This window comes from Leuciscus leuciscus (assembly GCF_965113295.1).
Source record: "Leuciscus leuciscus genome assembly, chromosome: 19".
Classification (NCBI taxonomy): Eukaryota; Metazoa; Chordata; class Actinopteri; order Cypriniformes; family Leuciscidae; genus Leuciscus; species Leuciscus leuciscus.
Genome location: NC_138743.1, coordinates 30,716,515 through 30,734,013, shown reverse-complemented (window position 1 = coordinate 30,734,013; position 17,499 = coordinate 30,716,515). Strand labels below are relative to the sequence as shown.

At 36.3% G+C, this 17,499-nt stretch overlaps 1 protein-coding gene across 1 annotated transcript in view; it reads left to right on the top strand.

The window, feature by feature from the left end:
* Positions 1 to 17,499, top strand: part of syndig1l (synapse differentiation inducing 1-like) — a 28,551-nt gene that overhangs the window by 1,130 nt on the left and 9,922 nt on the right. Inside the window, exon 2 of the mRNA XM_082147606.1 lies at positions 5,389 to 5,984. Within this exon, the coding sequence (XP_082003732.1) occupies positions 5,508 to 5,984 (477 nt within the window). The 5' untranslated portion in view covers positions 5,389 to 5,507. The remainder of the gene's footprint in view (positions 1 to 5,388; positions 5,985 to 17,499) is intronic.

Here is a 17,499-nt window from a genome sequence, read left to right as displayed (position 1 = left end):
CAAAGCAGTATGTATATATATATATATATATATATATATATATATATTATATATATATATATACATACACACACACACACATATACATATAGGCTATATATACTGCTCTGATTGCATAATACACATATGCTTGTAAACTACTGGACAGTGTAGTGAATAAAGAAAATGAGAGCTGCATATATATATATATATATATACATATATACAGTATATACAGTATATATATATATATATATATATATATATATATATATATATATATATATGTATTTTGTTGATCTGTAAATTTGCACCGATTTACCCTTCATCCACAAGGGTGCATGAGTCACAACCAGATTGACTATGAGTGAACAACATCAACAGATAATTAAATATGCAAATCAAATGAATACTAGAGTACAAATAGCCTCTTTGTATTACAAGTCCACATTACTTCGTTCTTCTGCCCCTCTCTTGTACCAGCATTGTGCACAGGGAGATTAAAGTGCATACATGAGTAGCAAAAGTTTCCATTATCCATTTTACCCAACACATTAACACTGCTAAAGTGTTTTCAGCCTCTATCCTATTAGAATTCAGAAGGGCCGAGACTCATAAGGCTTAATTGACTAAGACACCGGCAGGGGGATTTGATTGCACCTTAGCACAAGGAGAAAGGTGCTATAATCAATGAGGAATGGAAGCATGTTGCACCTCTCTCTGTTTTGGTTGCCTTGCTGTTATTGAAATGGAGGAAAACTGTTATTCACAAATTGTTAAGGACTGAAAATTTACTAATTTAAAGCTGCTTTGAAATAATTTTGCTGCAATGGACAGATCGATTCAAGTATAACACAAAAAGTCTTTGAAATGGTTCTTCATTTGTTCAAAAATCACTGTCAGTCTGAGTCACTGCACCCATATGCATTAGTTATATCTGTCTTGCATGAAAGATAATTATTTGCATATTCATACTAATAACTAAGGAAAATGGTGTTGTGACCCTCCTTATCAGCGACTTTTATAATCATGTTGAACCCTGTTAAATAAGGGAGACCTAAGAAATCTGCTTTATTGTGTATTTATTTACCAATTATATGCTTGCCTATGTGGATAAAAGGTCTGTGTTTCTGTATGTTGGTCTATATATATATATCATACAATTTATCTCTGCCTACAGTATACAGATGCTATTTAGACTTGACATTGACAAATGATATTTGAACACTTAACAGGTGTTTCTACAGATGTAAATGCACAACCGTACACACCATAGTCATAATGAATAGCTAAACAGTGTTTGCTGTGATCACCATTTTAAAACGATGTTTCCAGTTTGAATTTCTTCTGGAAGGGGCTTTAATATTAATATTTCCAACTTCTTGTGATAAGGTTCCACATAAAACACATTCAATGATCTAAAAAAGAAGAGAAGAGAAATGCACAGGTGTAAAAGCTTAAGTAGTTTATTGTGAATGTGTGATTTGATGGACTCTGACTCAGCAGACAGTTATTTGTCATTTAGAAGACACTTTTAATCCTAAGCTGAATTGCTTCCACCTAAATGATGAAATGAATCATGAGAAATTTTACTATTCAATTGTTTCAACATAGTAATTCTGACAAATTACATCTCTGATAGCTCTCTCAAATGAATAGACATTAACTATGACATCGTCTACAATAATATTGTCAAATTATGTAAAGATAAACTAAACTGAAATGCTAAATGTCATCTACAGTACCATTAAAAACAGAATCTGTTATTTTATTTAATCTTTGCTCTGCAAAATGTAATAGTTTATTGCTGTGTCAGTTACATTACAAGCAGTCCTTTCAATTCAATGTAAAATTCAGCAAAAAAACAAGTGAACACTCTTAACTAGGGATGTGCGTAACGACTAATTTCATAAATGTTTGAATGGAAATTTTGCAACCGACTAGTCTGCTTGCTTGCTTTGCATTATGATCATTGTATATTAAACTTAAGTGTTCACTTAAGCAACATTAGTTATTATAGATATATTTATTCAAATCAACTGAATCAAGACCAATAAGTTCAAACCTAATAGCCTATTATAAGGTAAGGTATTGTTGTTCGTTACCATGGCAACCACTTGCGTGTCCGTATATTCTCGTGTATGAAAAGTATCTGTACACATGACGGGTGGCAAAATCACAAGAAAAGCTTGAAGTGTATTGACAACTACATTATTTAAGCATATTCTCTTCGTTAGGATGTTGATATAGCAACTGTTCAAGTGTCAAGTAAGTTTCATTCATAAAGTTTCTCCTTTACTCCGATATAGAATTTCATATCATATTGCCCCTCCCAACCAGTAGTATAACAAGCCTATAAGCAAACTTTACTGTTAACCTATATACTAGTTGACTTGACAGGAGAAAATTAAGTTTTGTGTAGGCTTTCAAAATACTCCCTCACCTTACTCATCTTCCGAGTGGACGTTTCTCTGAACCCACCGGGAGTGACACGGAGAAAACCAACACATGCACAGGAATGGAATGAAAATTTTAATTCCACAATGATTTTCCACCAATGAAAGAGTCCTATAAAACCAATTCAAAAACCATATCTGTAAACACAGTTTCTGACCTCTCAGCTACAAACAACAGCATATGCTTGCATGTTTCACAGGCCAAGGCCTGTCTCTTTTTGACAAGAAAGGCTTTAAGGCCATGTGAAATTTCACATTTCCAAGATCCCAATGGCAGTTAGAACCTGGGGGATTTTTTCTTTTCTGTTTTCAATTGCCAGTGTGGTGCAGCCTACAAGAGTAGCAGAAATGGAAATTAGGTCTGCTGTGACATCCTACTGGCACTTGGAGTTTAGGCAATTTTAGCATGGCCTCATTTTAATTACGGAAAAACACACTAATTAATGCTTTCAGATGATTGATGACAAAAAACTAAACAAAAAAACAAACAAATTGTATTTTAATTAGAAAACAAAGACACCATAAATAATAAAAACAATTTAATTGATTTTTAAATACATTTTATTTAAAAATGATTTAATATATTTAAAAATGAAATAATATGAACATATACTGTATATACTTAAAAATAAATAAAAGCCGTAGCTGTTTTTTGTTGTTCTTTTTGACATTATACAACTTAATTGCTGTAGTTAGGACCAGCCTTACATAAGCCACTAATGCACACACTCATCATCCGCTACCACTAGTCTCTTTCATCACAAATAGACCCCTGTTTTAAATAGGCAGGTTGAGAAATGATGATAGGAGAGGAAGCTAATGTGAGGAATGGATCTGCAGCAAACACGTTGTTGAAGATGCAGGTCGAAACTGTCCAGGAATCAATGCAGCGAGAGAGAAAGAGAGAAGAGATTGACATTCAAACTGGGAAGGCTCCTAGAATAACTAATTATCAATCTATTCCCTAATTCATAATTTGATCTCGACAGCATCTTTTCATTAGTTAGCTCTGATAGTGTAGTATTATTGCACTGGGAGAATGTGCTCAGTAGATGCTGACTGTGTTGAAATGTGTATTGAGAATTGGGGGAGCTCAAACAATCTGTCAAGCATGAAGTCAGCATTCCTTGACGCATGATCCTGCATTTGACGATCCCCGGAGGCATCGGCACAACCAAATCAAAAGCTCTGAAATAATCTGCTTTCTGTCTGATTGTGTTGCTATTTTAAACACAGATTAATGAGGAGAAGGTAGGAGAGGGCACACCCACCACTGTGGCCACATGTCATTCTCTCCAATCAAAAGAGAGTTTTGACAGGATTTAGATCTGAGTACAATTGATGTGCTCAGTTAAAGAGCATCAATAACCTACTAGACTATTTAACTTCACATCAGTCGCACATTAAAGAAACTGATACATATTAGTCTCAGGCTCAGACAGCACACCCACAGACCACCCACTGATCGTCTGATGCACACTGCACACACAATTGGAAAGCAGTTGCTAGATCTGGCAAGGGCTAATGTGATTGGCTGACTTTACACAGCATACCGGAGTAAGGACACGCAAGTATGTTTTAATCAGTTCACTATTATTCCAAGTCATGATGCAATGAGCACTTTTGAGGAAAAACTAATCAATGATTAGTGACATCAAAACTTGAAAGATAGTTTAAACAAGATTTCGGTCAAACACTTGGGTTTGCAGTAAAGATATTTATGATTAATTGATGACTGATTAATTGTCACTAATAATTTATTGATTAAATCAATCTATTTAAGCACAAATGTGTTTAGTAATAAGGAACAGATGGTGAAAACACTGCCTTATCATAAATAAAGTCATCGGAAGCTAGAATCCAGCACAGCTTGCACGTTGCATGTCATGACAAAAACGTCCACTAAAGAAACTAATAATATATATATATATTTTAAATGTCTGTTTTGTGGTAATACTATTAACAACTGATTGATGGAGAATTGACTCTGTACACTGACTGCCTACATATTTCCACAAAAATAATGTTTTAGTAGTTTCAGAAACGTATTTTAGTGTGAAGGTACTGGTAGATTGTAATATTGCTTTGTCCTGTCATATAACAGGCTAAATGTGGAAGCAATCATGCATAATTCAAAGTCCATTTAATTGCAATCGAATATATAATATAATACAATTTGACAATGCTAGTTTTCTGAGATAAGTCTGTGAATTAATTTAGATTTATTAGTGTTTTCTGTACAACCACCGTCCCATTATTACTTTTTCATGCCAGTCTATTATTGTGAAAAAAATATTTTCAGACACAAAATGACATTAAAGAAAAGATAATGACAAAAGAAAAGAAAAACTACAGTGTGGTGGACCAGAATGGCATTTAGTCAAAGGTCTGCCTATGTAAGGCTAACTACATATTTCCCCTTCAATTCAATTCTGGATGGCCAGTTAGGCATTAAGGGTTTGGGTCATTGGGCATGTTTTGCCTTTGTAACAAAGATGTCTACTTTACCTTCATGGGCATATGAACTATCAGGCATGCCCATTTGGCAGGGTTATCAGTGAGTGTCATGGGGCAGCAGAATAAAGTTAATTAAAATCTGTCTGATAACCACATTTTATCAGTTAGTTGGAGAGGAATGGGACATGATGACTTTTTAGTAATCAGAGAGAAAAAAGTCACTCACTACAGTCACTCACTACTTAGTTGCAAAACTCTTCAATCTGTAATTTATAAGACATTGCCCCCAATAAGAGTCTTCACAGATCAACTGTAGCTTAAGCCACTCTTGGTGCCCCGGACATCATTGTGTTATCTGCATGGATGCCTTTCCATTGGCAAGCACCTGTCCATCATGGCAGTTCGGTCTTATTAAACTTTTCCTCTGCATGTGCTCAATAGTCCATGTCTTTTCCTCTTTCTCCCTCACTTCTCTCTCCTCTCACTCCTCCTACAGCTCACGGCCTATTGAACACATTAGCACCTGTCACATCAGTCCAGGCAAGGTCATCTCTCCTTCCCTTCATTCTCCATCCGGCTGTTAAACACAGAGTCCCGGCGCTCTGCTCTTCAACAATGGAGAGCCTAAGTGAGCTTCAGAACCCTCTTCTAGATAAAAACAGCAAGCATATGGTTATGGCCGACTATGGTTATGGTGGCGACTTCCACAGCAACCAGTATCAGGAGAACATTATAAACTACTTTGTGACTGGTGGAGGAGGTGGAGGAGGAGGTGGCGGCGGAGGTGGGGTTGCGGTCACAGGAGGAAACGGCAAGGCTAAAGCCCAGCTATTGGACGCCACCTCGCTTCACCTGGCGGTGGAGGCCTTTTACAAGCCTAACTTCATCCTTTACAAGGACGACGTAGGCAGCAAGGGCAAGGATTACAAAAACGAGTGCTGCGAGACCACCTTCATGGAGAAGAAAGACAAGGACGTAGCGGTGGAGACCCCCAGTACGGAGGACCCGCAGGCTAAACTGCTGGACGAAAACGAGGTGAAAATCCAGACTGTGTCTTATGAGGTGGAGGAAGAGGAATATGTTGAATATGAGGTAAGTTTGCATTTTAAAAGTTTCTTTGAAGACGCTGAGCCGAACTAATGTGTTTTTTTATGGCTGGATTAATTCATCAGGTCCATTGACAGGTTGCCTTAAAGCATCGCAGCTCAAGGGAACACCAGTTCCCTTCTCTCAGGGAACACCAGTTTCTAGTTATAGCCTACACTACAATATAAGACCCTTTTTGGAAAGGCTTCACATTTCAAAAAGCTGTCCTCCAAAGGTTTAATTTTCTATTTGGAGGTTGAAATTGCTGTAAAACATCACTTTATGCTCCAGCAATATCTGCTGGCTCTACTGGATCATGTGTGACAACTACCACTTCAATTTCTCAGCAGATAGGCAAGGGCTAATGAGAGGGGCTGGGCAATGATCAGTGCTGCTGATAGGATGTAATGGTGCTGGATGGGGGTCCGTCACCCTCGAAGCTCAGTGAGAGGAATACGTATTCTGGTCATGTCCAGGATTCTGAGCCTTTCAGCGTCTCACAATGGATGTAGCTCCATGCTGGGCAGCACCGGTACTCACTGCGGTTGTCTGATGATATTAAAGACATTCTCTGCGTGTGGGGCTCTGGACCTCTGCGGCCCATATGGTGTGATCTGTCTTCATTATATGTTCTGTGGCTTACAGCACATTAGAAAACCTACAAATTAATTAACTCCCAAAAATGTAAGCAACAGCCGCATATATGCATATAATGTGGACAGAACCAAACTGAATGACTAAATAAATTAAAAATACAATATTAAAAACAAAAATCCATTGTTTTTAAATGCTACAAGTATAGACATCGCAACAAAAATGGATATACAATAAATGAGCATGCACAGTTAAATATAAAGTAAAGTATCGACTGATGCCAGTAAATTCTCTGCAAAATTATACAGATTTTCCCTCAAAAAGCATAGACGTGAATGTAAATAAACAATCTGGGCCTGAGTTATGTAAAGTAAAAGTCATTACAGTGAGCATGTGTGAAATCAGAATGATTCCTGTGAATGGCTAATGATTCATTCGGTTCACACAGTCTTTATATCTGATAATAGGATATTCATGAGCATCCTTTGAGAGATATTTCTACAGTGCATTAGTAACATCCCTGTGACATTGAGGCTTGTGTTTCTCATTTGTATTCTATAGCTTTAAGATCCCTCTGTTCTTCCTCTGTGGCAATGATAAAGTGAACGCGGGAGCTTGCCTCTAGAGACACCCCTGTTGTTCCCATTCTTGTTCTTTATTCTGAGTGTTGTGAAATATATTTTGTGCGTAACAGAAAAGTGTGAACTGTGCCTTCCCACTCTTGGAGAGTGCACACATCTGTCAGAGCTTCTCGTTTGAAGGGGGATTGACGGCAGATCTTGGTTAGCCAACATCCTCTAGTAGAAAAGAGCCACTAATGGTCCTAGTGTTTTTGTTTGGAAGTCACAGGATATCATGAAAGCAGTATTTAATGGCTTTAAAGCCAATTTAGTTCCTTCTCAGATTGAATCGTCTGTTTGAAAGAATGCGCAAAGGATAAATTATCCAGAAAGAATTCAAAAAGAAATTGTTGGATCGCCTTTAATGGCAAAGTGCCTAAATGTCTTAATTGAGATTTTAAGAGATTCTCATCAGTGGATAATAACTTAAGAATCCTCAATGAGCCTCCTTTAAATGAAAAGATGATGACAATGATTATGTTGATGGAGATTGTCATGCTCATTATCCCTGTTGGTTTTTGATAAGCAGAACTTAAATGGTATAGGAATTTTTATCTAAATGTAATCTTTTAGAAATCTCAAAATGAATATCCATTTTTTAGATATTATACACATACATTTCATACATTTTCGCACAATGTGTTTTGAATATGTAATATTGGCCATAACATGAAAATAATTGTCAGCTTATCAGTGTTGGGCAGAATTTTAATATTGGTTTTTATATTGGCTTTAATTGCATACTAAGCCACATGCTGAGACCAATGGAATGCTGTGATGAAAAATGTCACTCACATATAATAGAAATACAGATACTCCATTATTAAGCTTCTGTCTGTCTGATACTGGCCAACATTTATTTAAATTTAAAGGATGAACTGATAAATGACACTAAAACTCAAATTAAACAAGTGAATTTAGGCATCACAACATTATAATGTACAGTATGAAAATAATAGTATGATAAATAATATTATAATAATGGATATTTATATTAGATATGCTAAAGAATACGTTTTTTTAACTTTAAGTGAGCATTAGGTGACAGCAATCTAAATATAAAAATAGGGAAAATGAGCATGAACAATGAAATTTCCAATAAAAACGGCCATACCAATAATTGGAAAAAAAACTCAATTTATTAAACCGATAACTAATATTACACCAATATATTGTGCATCCCTAGTGAGGAAATACTAATGATAACATCTGCCATCACACACCATCTGTGTTACTGTGCTGTCAAATAAATAAATTTCTTCCAGCTGTTAGTGCATTATATATGGGCAAAGTTTTCAGAGAATGTCCATATGTCCAATTGATCAAACTTATAAAACATCCAATAAATAGTTTCTCTCTCAAATTCGAGAACATTTAATTTCCGAGAGCTGTTTACCACCAAGTGCCACAAGGACAAATTTCTGTCAGTTGTGGAGATGTTTAAATTGAATTTACTAGGCATAGAAAACTTGTACTTGGATGATTGACTGCAAAAAAAAGAAAGAAAAAAAAAGCACTGGGTTTTTTCAGTGTACAGTTGTATACTGTCAAACTGTCTTAATTTCTCTCTTTCTCCCTTGCTTAACGAACTCTCACAGCTGAAATGTGGCTTCACAAATATGTCCTTTATGACAGAAAGAAAGACGAACAAGTTCTTCAACCACTAATCATATTCCGCTGAAGCTGTGATGCACCTGCACTTTCTTTCCAGCATGCCGGATGCCAGTCTTAAAGGAGAAGTTCACTTTTAAAAAAACTTTTGCTGATAATTTACTCACCCCCATGTCATCCAAGATGTCCATGTCTTTCTTTCTTCAGTCGAAAAGAAATTAAGGTTTTTGATGAAAACATTCCAGGATTTTTTCACATATTATGGATTCCATTGGGACCCAAACGGTTCAAGGTCCAAATGACAGTTTCATTGCCGCTTCAAAGGGCTTTAAACGATACCAGACGATGAATAAGGGTCTTATCTAGCGAAACGATCGGTCATTTCAAAAATAAAATAAAAAGTTGACGTTTTATAAGCACAAATGTTCGGCTTGCTCTGTTCTGTGATGCGCGTTCGTGACGTCACGTAATACGCAATTACGTTGAAAAGGTCACGCTTGAAAAATTGAAGAAAATGTTCTTTTTGGCTTTTTAATATTAAAACACTCAGGATGCGCACACGAAATGGGCATTTTAAACGATAAACTGACACAAATACATTTGAAAATGTTTATATGGTCCTCCTTCCGCACATTTGTAAACACATCAAACTTGACCTTTTCAACGTAATTGCGTATTACGTGACGTCACGAACGCGCATCACAGAACAGAGCAAGGCGAACATTTGTGCTTATAAAACGTCAACTTTTTATTTTATTTTTGAAATGACCGATCGTTTCGCTAGATAAGACCCTTATTCATCGTCTGGTATCGTTTAAAGCCCTTTGAAGCGGCAATGAAACTGTCATTTGGACCTTGAACCGTTTGGGTCCCAATGGAATCCATAATATGTGGAAAAATCCTGGAATGTTTTCATCAAAAACCTTAATTTCTTTTCGACTGAAGAAAGAAAGACATGGACATCTTGGATGACATGGGGGTGAGTAAATTATCAGCAAAAGTTTTTTCAAAAGTGAACTTCTCCTTTAAGATGAATTTCTCAGGGCCATGCCAAAACATCAGCCACCGTTTTATATAAAGCTCCTAAAAGACACACGATAAAGCACACTTCAGGGAGCAAACATTTCCATGCTAAATTCATTTCAAAAACATAATGCATCTCGAGAGGGATTTCGAGACTTAGCTGGGTATCAGCTAAAAAAAATCTAAAATACTGCTATCAGTTATTTTTATTCTACAAAAAAATTCAAACAATTTGATCATATATTAAATAATTTACCAAAAGCATACAAAATGTAAGATCACAGCTGGATTATAAAGGCTACATCTGACACAACATGTTTTTGATTTGCTGAAACCAACATGTTTCGCTATGTGAAAAAAAAAAAAAAATCTGATCATCATTAAAATCTGGTTGTACTGGTTCTACTCATGTTTTTCCTCGGAGCCAAGCGCAACCATTACATTGAATGTTGTTTCTCTTATGCTGCTCTTTAGCCTAAATAAAAAGCTCTGGCACCAGGCAATTAATTAGTCTTTAAATTATTAAGACCCACAGAACTCTGTCAACACTAACCCATTCTTAATCTCATTACTGCTACATTGTGGGCGAGAGGGTACGCCGAGTTCCCAGGTGATCAAAGGCTATTTACACAGATTGAAGATAAATGAGCTTGCTGTGTATTCCACAGAAAATCAATTTATCATAACTGCTGATGGATAGGTAAGCAAGAGTAAACATCGCTAAATGTATTACTGTACTAATGTATCTTTGTTAGGAGGTTGCAGATATCAATTACAAGAGTTTATCCCAAGCTTCAATATCAAATCGAGCCCAAGTACCCATAAATTACTAATACAGCCTTGAGCTTTTTAAAAAAATATTCTTTTAGCCTCTATCAACAAGCATTTGCCACCAAACAACAGGTAAAACAGCCGATTCTGGAAAGTAAAAAGTAATGCATTTGAAAATATAGTTTGGAAAAAAATATGGTACAGAATTATTATTCTTTTCACTAATATCATGCACACATGTCATCCTGATTATTTGCTCAGTGATTGAGAATCCCATTGTGATCCTTGAACACGGGTCATGCCATACGCAAGTGTGGTCCTGGGGTCTATAAATCAGCCGGGCTTATTAACAGCTCAGTAAGTCAGTGTTTTTTATTTGTCTGGCGTGCGCTAGATGTTAATCAAACCCCCTGATGAATTATATCCTCATGACCCATGCCTGAAATGCTGCCAGCACCTGGCAGGACACAACTTAACTACTCTCTGCCTTGAGACTACCGCTTATAATCTCTGAACAGTCCCATTAAAAACGTATGCGGCTGTTTTCAGCAACGCCATGACACCTGCCGGGACAATGACATCTCTGATGCAGTTACTTGCCCCTTTGTAGGAATATAATTGCCTTGGAGTGCTTTTCACCTGACAGCTCTTTTATTCCATGACCCCCACCACCACCCTCCATCAGGTTACTGGTTGCTGTTTAGATCGTCTCATTCGCTTTTCATCCTCAACATCAAATTCCATTACAGACTGCTCGAAGTCAGAACGATGTGGAGGGAGACTGCGGCAAAGGAAGAATTCATAAATCCTATGTTTGTCCAAGTTGAAAAGCATCTCGGAATAAAACCCCACAAGTTGCGTTTAGCTTCATGAAGGGACAAAAACAAAGCCTGCACTACTTTCAGTTTAGTCTTGCGGCGAAAAGTCTGGTCTTTTGTTGTACCTCATTCTGGGCGCTTTGAGGGAAAGACTGCCTGAACTCAGAAAACAAAACTGAATATATTGCTTTGTTCATGGTTATCTAGTTTATTTGAAATGAAATGCCTCAAACTAAATTATGATGCTACTAGTCTATACAACAAATACAACAGTTATTTATTCATCAAATGCACCCGTTATACAAACCCGCCACCTCCTTGTTTCCAAGCGGACTTGGAAACAGATAATTAGCCAGCGCATTAGCCACAAACAACAATTATCTAAATTCAAGGAGTTTAGAAAAATGGAGTTAAGTAATTAAATTGCCAAATTTGAAAGAATGTAATTTTATAAAAATACACTTTAAAAAAGAAGAAGAAGAAGAAATTATTACTTTTGAGCTAGGATCCACTAAATTGATAAAAATTGACTGTAAAGACATTTATAATGACATTACCACCCGCCAACCTGCCAAATGTGGGTGGATTTCAGCAGTGGCATGTAACGCAGTCCCTCCTACAAGCCACTTTGGCTGAATTTGGTTGAATTTTATATATAATAAAAATTATTTTCTAAATGTAGTCTTTTAAAAAGGCATCTTAAAAGTGCTATGTAGTGTGTCAAAAATATAGATTTTTCGATATATATCGTTTTCCGTTAAATAGATGCACGATATCATCTGCGTTTTTTTGCTCTCTTATCTCTCAAAAAGCGAGTTGACATACAAACCTGCCTCCCCTCACTCACTCATTTCATTTGCGCATAATTTTACTCATTCCCACAGATTGTGTGCGGACAAAGTGCGCACAAAGCGCACACATAAAGTACCGAATTGAGTTCTTTTTCACTGTTTATTGCTAGCCTGGCTAACGTCAGACCACATCTCATTGAGACGTGGTCTGGGAACCATATGTTCATTTTCTCGTATTTGAGGCGTGGTTTACGAATGCCCAGAGCCGTTTATTGGGTGCTACGAATGTCTATCAAATGCGCCTGTACGTAGCTCATAGCCAATCGTTTCAATTATACCAGATGACGTATGTAGAGTGGCAGAAATTCGACGAGGAAGAAGACGAAATAAACTTGCGTTCTAAACTACTTAGAACACTATCTAAGGCTGCATCGAAAGGTAACTTCGCGTCTGCTGCCATGTTGGATCCATAGATATAAACAAACTGCTTCGGTGTGTCGCATAGACGTCGTCATCGTCTTGCTGCTCCCTCCCCGTTCTGTGATTGGTTCCCTTTTTGAGGGGAAAATCTGGTCCATGGTGTCCAGACTGCCTAGCAGCGTGAATAAAATCGCGCTGCGCTCAAGGCAGCATGGGGAAACCCAGGCTAGTTTATTGCACTTAAACAGTCAAATACACACAACAATGTAAAAATGCAGGTCTTGGCACGTCAACAGTCAGTTATGTTATAAGTGAACGTAAACTTGAGACTAAAGTTGAGAAAGAATAGATATGTGCATCAGGTCTTAAAGTGACAGCAGCCTAATACACATGCTGCCAAATTCTGAGGTAATATTGAAAATATCTATGGTAGTTCCCCATGGTATCGATGTCAAAATTGTGGCCAGTAACTTTGGAAAACCACTTGCCACCGTGGCTGGTGAGCAAAAAAGTTCATGCCAAGCCCTGTTTATAATATTTCTAAAGATTTCTGTTTGGAATATATGGTGTTCTTTTGTATTTTCTATTAATCAAAGAATCCTAAAAAATATGTATCACAGTTTCCACAAAAATATTCTCTTCTTTTAACATTGATAATAATTACAAATGTTTCTTAAGCACTTAATCAGCATACTAGAATGATTTCTGAAGGATCATGTGAAACTTAAGACTTTTAACATTTTTACTTTTAACATTAACAACAACATATATTAAAATAGAAAAGTTATTATAATTGTTAATATATTTCTAAATATTTTTTATTGTATTTTTTAATCAAATAAATGCAGCCTTGGTGAACATAAGAGGCTTCTTTCAAAAACATTTGAACGATAGTGTATAATTATAAAATAATAGAAAAATCTGTCCAAATACAATAGGTTTCCTGCACCGTTCGGACCCGATTCAACAATCAGATTGAAATTGAGGACTTCAGTGCTTGAAAAACAGCGCTTGCCATTTTTATTTGCATCAGATGTTCAGCGAACAGACTTTGGGAGGTCTGTGGGCATTGCCATCCGAGGCTAATTTCAGTTTGACATGAAGCTATTTTACTCCTGTTGCATTGCGATGAAATCATGTCGGATAGAGTAACTGGAATTTTGATAAATTTGATTAAGCAGCTAATCACAAATGTATATGGATTCAATTTCCTCTCCGCCAAAGGAGGGCACTCATCCAGAGCCCTCACACATGACATACATAATAAGTTTGAAAGTGTTGACATCGATCACCTTGAAATCGAGATGAAGTTCTATTAGCCGAGCGATGGATCGAATAAGAACAGAAAAGACCGAAAGGGGAGAAGGAAGAAGGACAGGGCTCATCGTGCTCATGCTGGGGAGGCATTTTGGTAACATAAATTACACGTTTTCCTTCCTGTGCCTCCTGCCACCCTGAAAGGATAAAACCATCCATTAATCTGTCATTACCTGTCAGGAAGCTGGCAGGCAGGCAGTGACAGCATCTGCCGTCGCCCCCTCCGCACACCCTCTTTCAGGAGAGGCACCTGAGAAGCAGCAGCAGGGGTGGAGGTGGGCTTATCGGGGGCCAAGCTGTGGGTCTCTGGCTCTGGGGCTTAACTGTTTGACACTGCTGGCAGATTATTCACATACAGCTTAGATCAGTAATAACATAATGCAAAAATGTCATGCCTTTCAGCTAAATGTGGAGATGATGAGATTGTTTTTGGCTTATCTGTATTTATTCATTTTTTTGGACTTTTCAATGCATTAGGCATTTGAATTCATGCAGGATATTGGCGGAAAAATGTTTGTTTTTGGCTTATCTGTTTTTATTCCATTTTTTGGACAGTTCAATGCATTAGGCATTTGAATCCATGCAGGATATTGGCGGAAAGATGTTTGTACATGTTCTGTTGCTTTAAGACAAGTTTAAACAAGTTGGGGGGGGAAATCAGGTGCTGTCGTTTCAAATTTAAGCGTATGCAGATGCTTTACAAGCTTAAAAAGTATGAAAATTCATGCGATTGCCATTGGATTCGCCAGGTTGTACAGTCATGTACCACTACTTCTGTACAATATTCAGGAATACAGATTCATTCATCAGTCATCAGATCCATCTGCCCTAAATTAGTTTTAGCTATACAAACTTTTTTTATTGGTGACAAATTAGAAAGTCACTAAAACTATTCACTAACTACCCCAATTCAGTTTAATTCGCAAAAACACCTAAATCTGATAAAACAGTGCTGCAACTTATTCAAATTTAGTCACTATTAGGGATGCAAAGATCAACAATAATTATTTTTATTTATTATGACCGGTACTCTCAAATTGGACAATATCCAAATTCTTCAGTACTATTTTGTGTACAATTTTTTATAAAAAACACAATAATAAAATCAATAGTTTTAACTGCTATAAGTTCATTATGATGACAAAGGGGGCATGCACAATTAAATATTCAATATCATCTAAAATATTTTTATAAATTACTACTTTTTTGGTTACACTTTATTTCGATGGCCCACTTTAGACACTTTACTAAATACAAGTATCTTTGCAACTACATGTCAACTAACACTCAGAGACTGTTAGTTTAGGGTTCGGGTTAGTATAAATAAGTTTACGTAGTTGCAAAGTTACTTTAGTCAGTACTAGGGGTGGGAATCTCGACGTATCTCACGAGTTGAGTCGGGGCACATGCCCCCTCAAGTTTTTGAGCGAAATGGATTTTGATTACAGATTCCAAAAGATTACTATTAGAGATTACTATTTTTTATACTACAGGGCCGTTGAATGCTTGAATCTGATTGGTTGATGAACGTTCTAAGGTGTGCATTATTTTCAGGGAAACGCACGGCTAAAGTAGTTCCAGGCAGGTCTTGACCGCATTACAGTTCCATATCACTTCGCGTAGTCAACTGTAATAACGGAAAATAGGATACAATTCATAACAAGAAAAAGCATTTAGCCCCATGCGCTTGATCTGCAATTTTCAATGTCTAGCTTCACAATCAATAGAAACATGCAGTTTAATTTGAATAAATAAACTATAAAGTCCTATCTATAATCAATAGAAAATTAAACTGAATATAGGCTAAATAAATGGATAGTCCTGCAGCACGGATTTTTATTGCAGATAATTTAACAAATAAATAATTATTGATAGGCCTACTTGTTAAAATGGCTTTGGGTTTCATTTATTTGGCTAGTCTACTGTCATCTGTCAATAATAGAAGAAAAAAAAGAATTAACGAATTAATTAAAACGAATTGAATTAATAAATAAATAATAATATTGACGCACATATGCTTTTCTGTCTCATTATTGCAACATCTCTCTCTAATAACTGCATTAATAACTGCATAAAGCCGGGAACACACTTTAAGGCCGGTTATGAACGTAATTTGATACTTATGACTGATCATGCCCAAACCTGTTCAGCGCATTCAGTCTGTGTTCAAAGTCGGTGTTTAAAATCTGCTGCAGTCGATGAAAACAGTCAGAGAATGTGTCAGCTAGTCGTGTGTCCCCAGCATTAGTCTGCTATCAGCGGCTCAAACCTCCGTTACTAACTCTGAAATGACGTTTTGGAATTAGCAACGGAGGCATGGGATTAGATGCGTAAGAAATTAGTCCTACATACAAGAGCATTTTAATGACAAAAACTTTACAAACGTCTTGAAATACATAATCTGAACAATGTTTCGAGGTGTGGTAACTGTAGTATAAGCGGAATAATTGACTTCAGGCCGTTGAATTATTAGAAAAATAATGCACACCCGAGGTGTAACGGCCACTCCGCTTCGCGTCGTGACCGCATTACCACCTCGGGTGTGCATTATTTTTCTAATAATTCAACGGCCTGTCGTCAATTATTCCTTACTTACATTTGATAGGATCACACCGGTGATTAGATCATTAGTGTATCACATGATCAACTGCTAAATTCAAATATGTGTTGGCGCTGAGTAAGAGATGGAAGTGCTCACTTGTCATGTATCAGAACTAGGGCTGTGAAACGATTAATCGTGATTAATCGCATCCAAAATAAAAGTTTGTGTTAACATAACATGTGTGTGTGCTGTGTATAATTATTTTGTATGTATAAATACACATGCATATATATATATTTAAGAAATATTTGCATGTATATACTGTATAAATATTTATATATAATTAATGTTATATATAAATGTAAATATTTTATATAAAAAATAATAAATGTTTCTTAAATATATACTTGCATGTGTGTGTATTTATATATCCAAATAATTATACACAGTACACACACACACATATATTATGTAAACACAAACTTTTATTTTGTATGCGATTAATCGCGATCAATCATTTCACAGCCCTAAGTGTTTTCAACCATATAATGGTTTCAAATGATATATAGTTCAAGCGCTCAGCTTTCAAACGTCCCACGTATGTGGGGGAGGGGCCGTCTTAAAAATAGTCGTTATATTTTTTTTTATTAATCCTAAATTCAGATTTTTATTATTTGCAATGTGTGAAAAGTATTGATATTGAAAGCTGATTCTGATTCTGCACCTGATTCTTTTTTTTTTTTTTTTATAGTGTGATTTCTGGGAAATTGTACGGAATGGAATTCAAATGGGCTCCATTTGACCCACTCCAACAAGATTGTATTTAGAATTCGAACATAACATGAGGGTTAAATTTACATACCTAGTACAAAAAAAAAAAAAAAAATACACACTGATGTCTATGGAAGCAGTAATAATAATCCCTAAACTTGTTTTATATAATATCAGATACACATTGTGTAGTTAACTATACATTTTATTCTATTCTTTTCCAAGTTCACCGGCCATTTACTT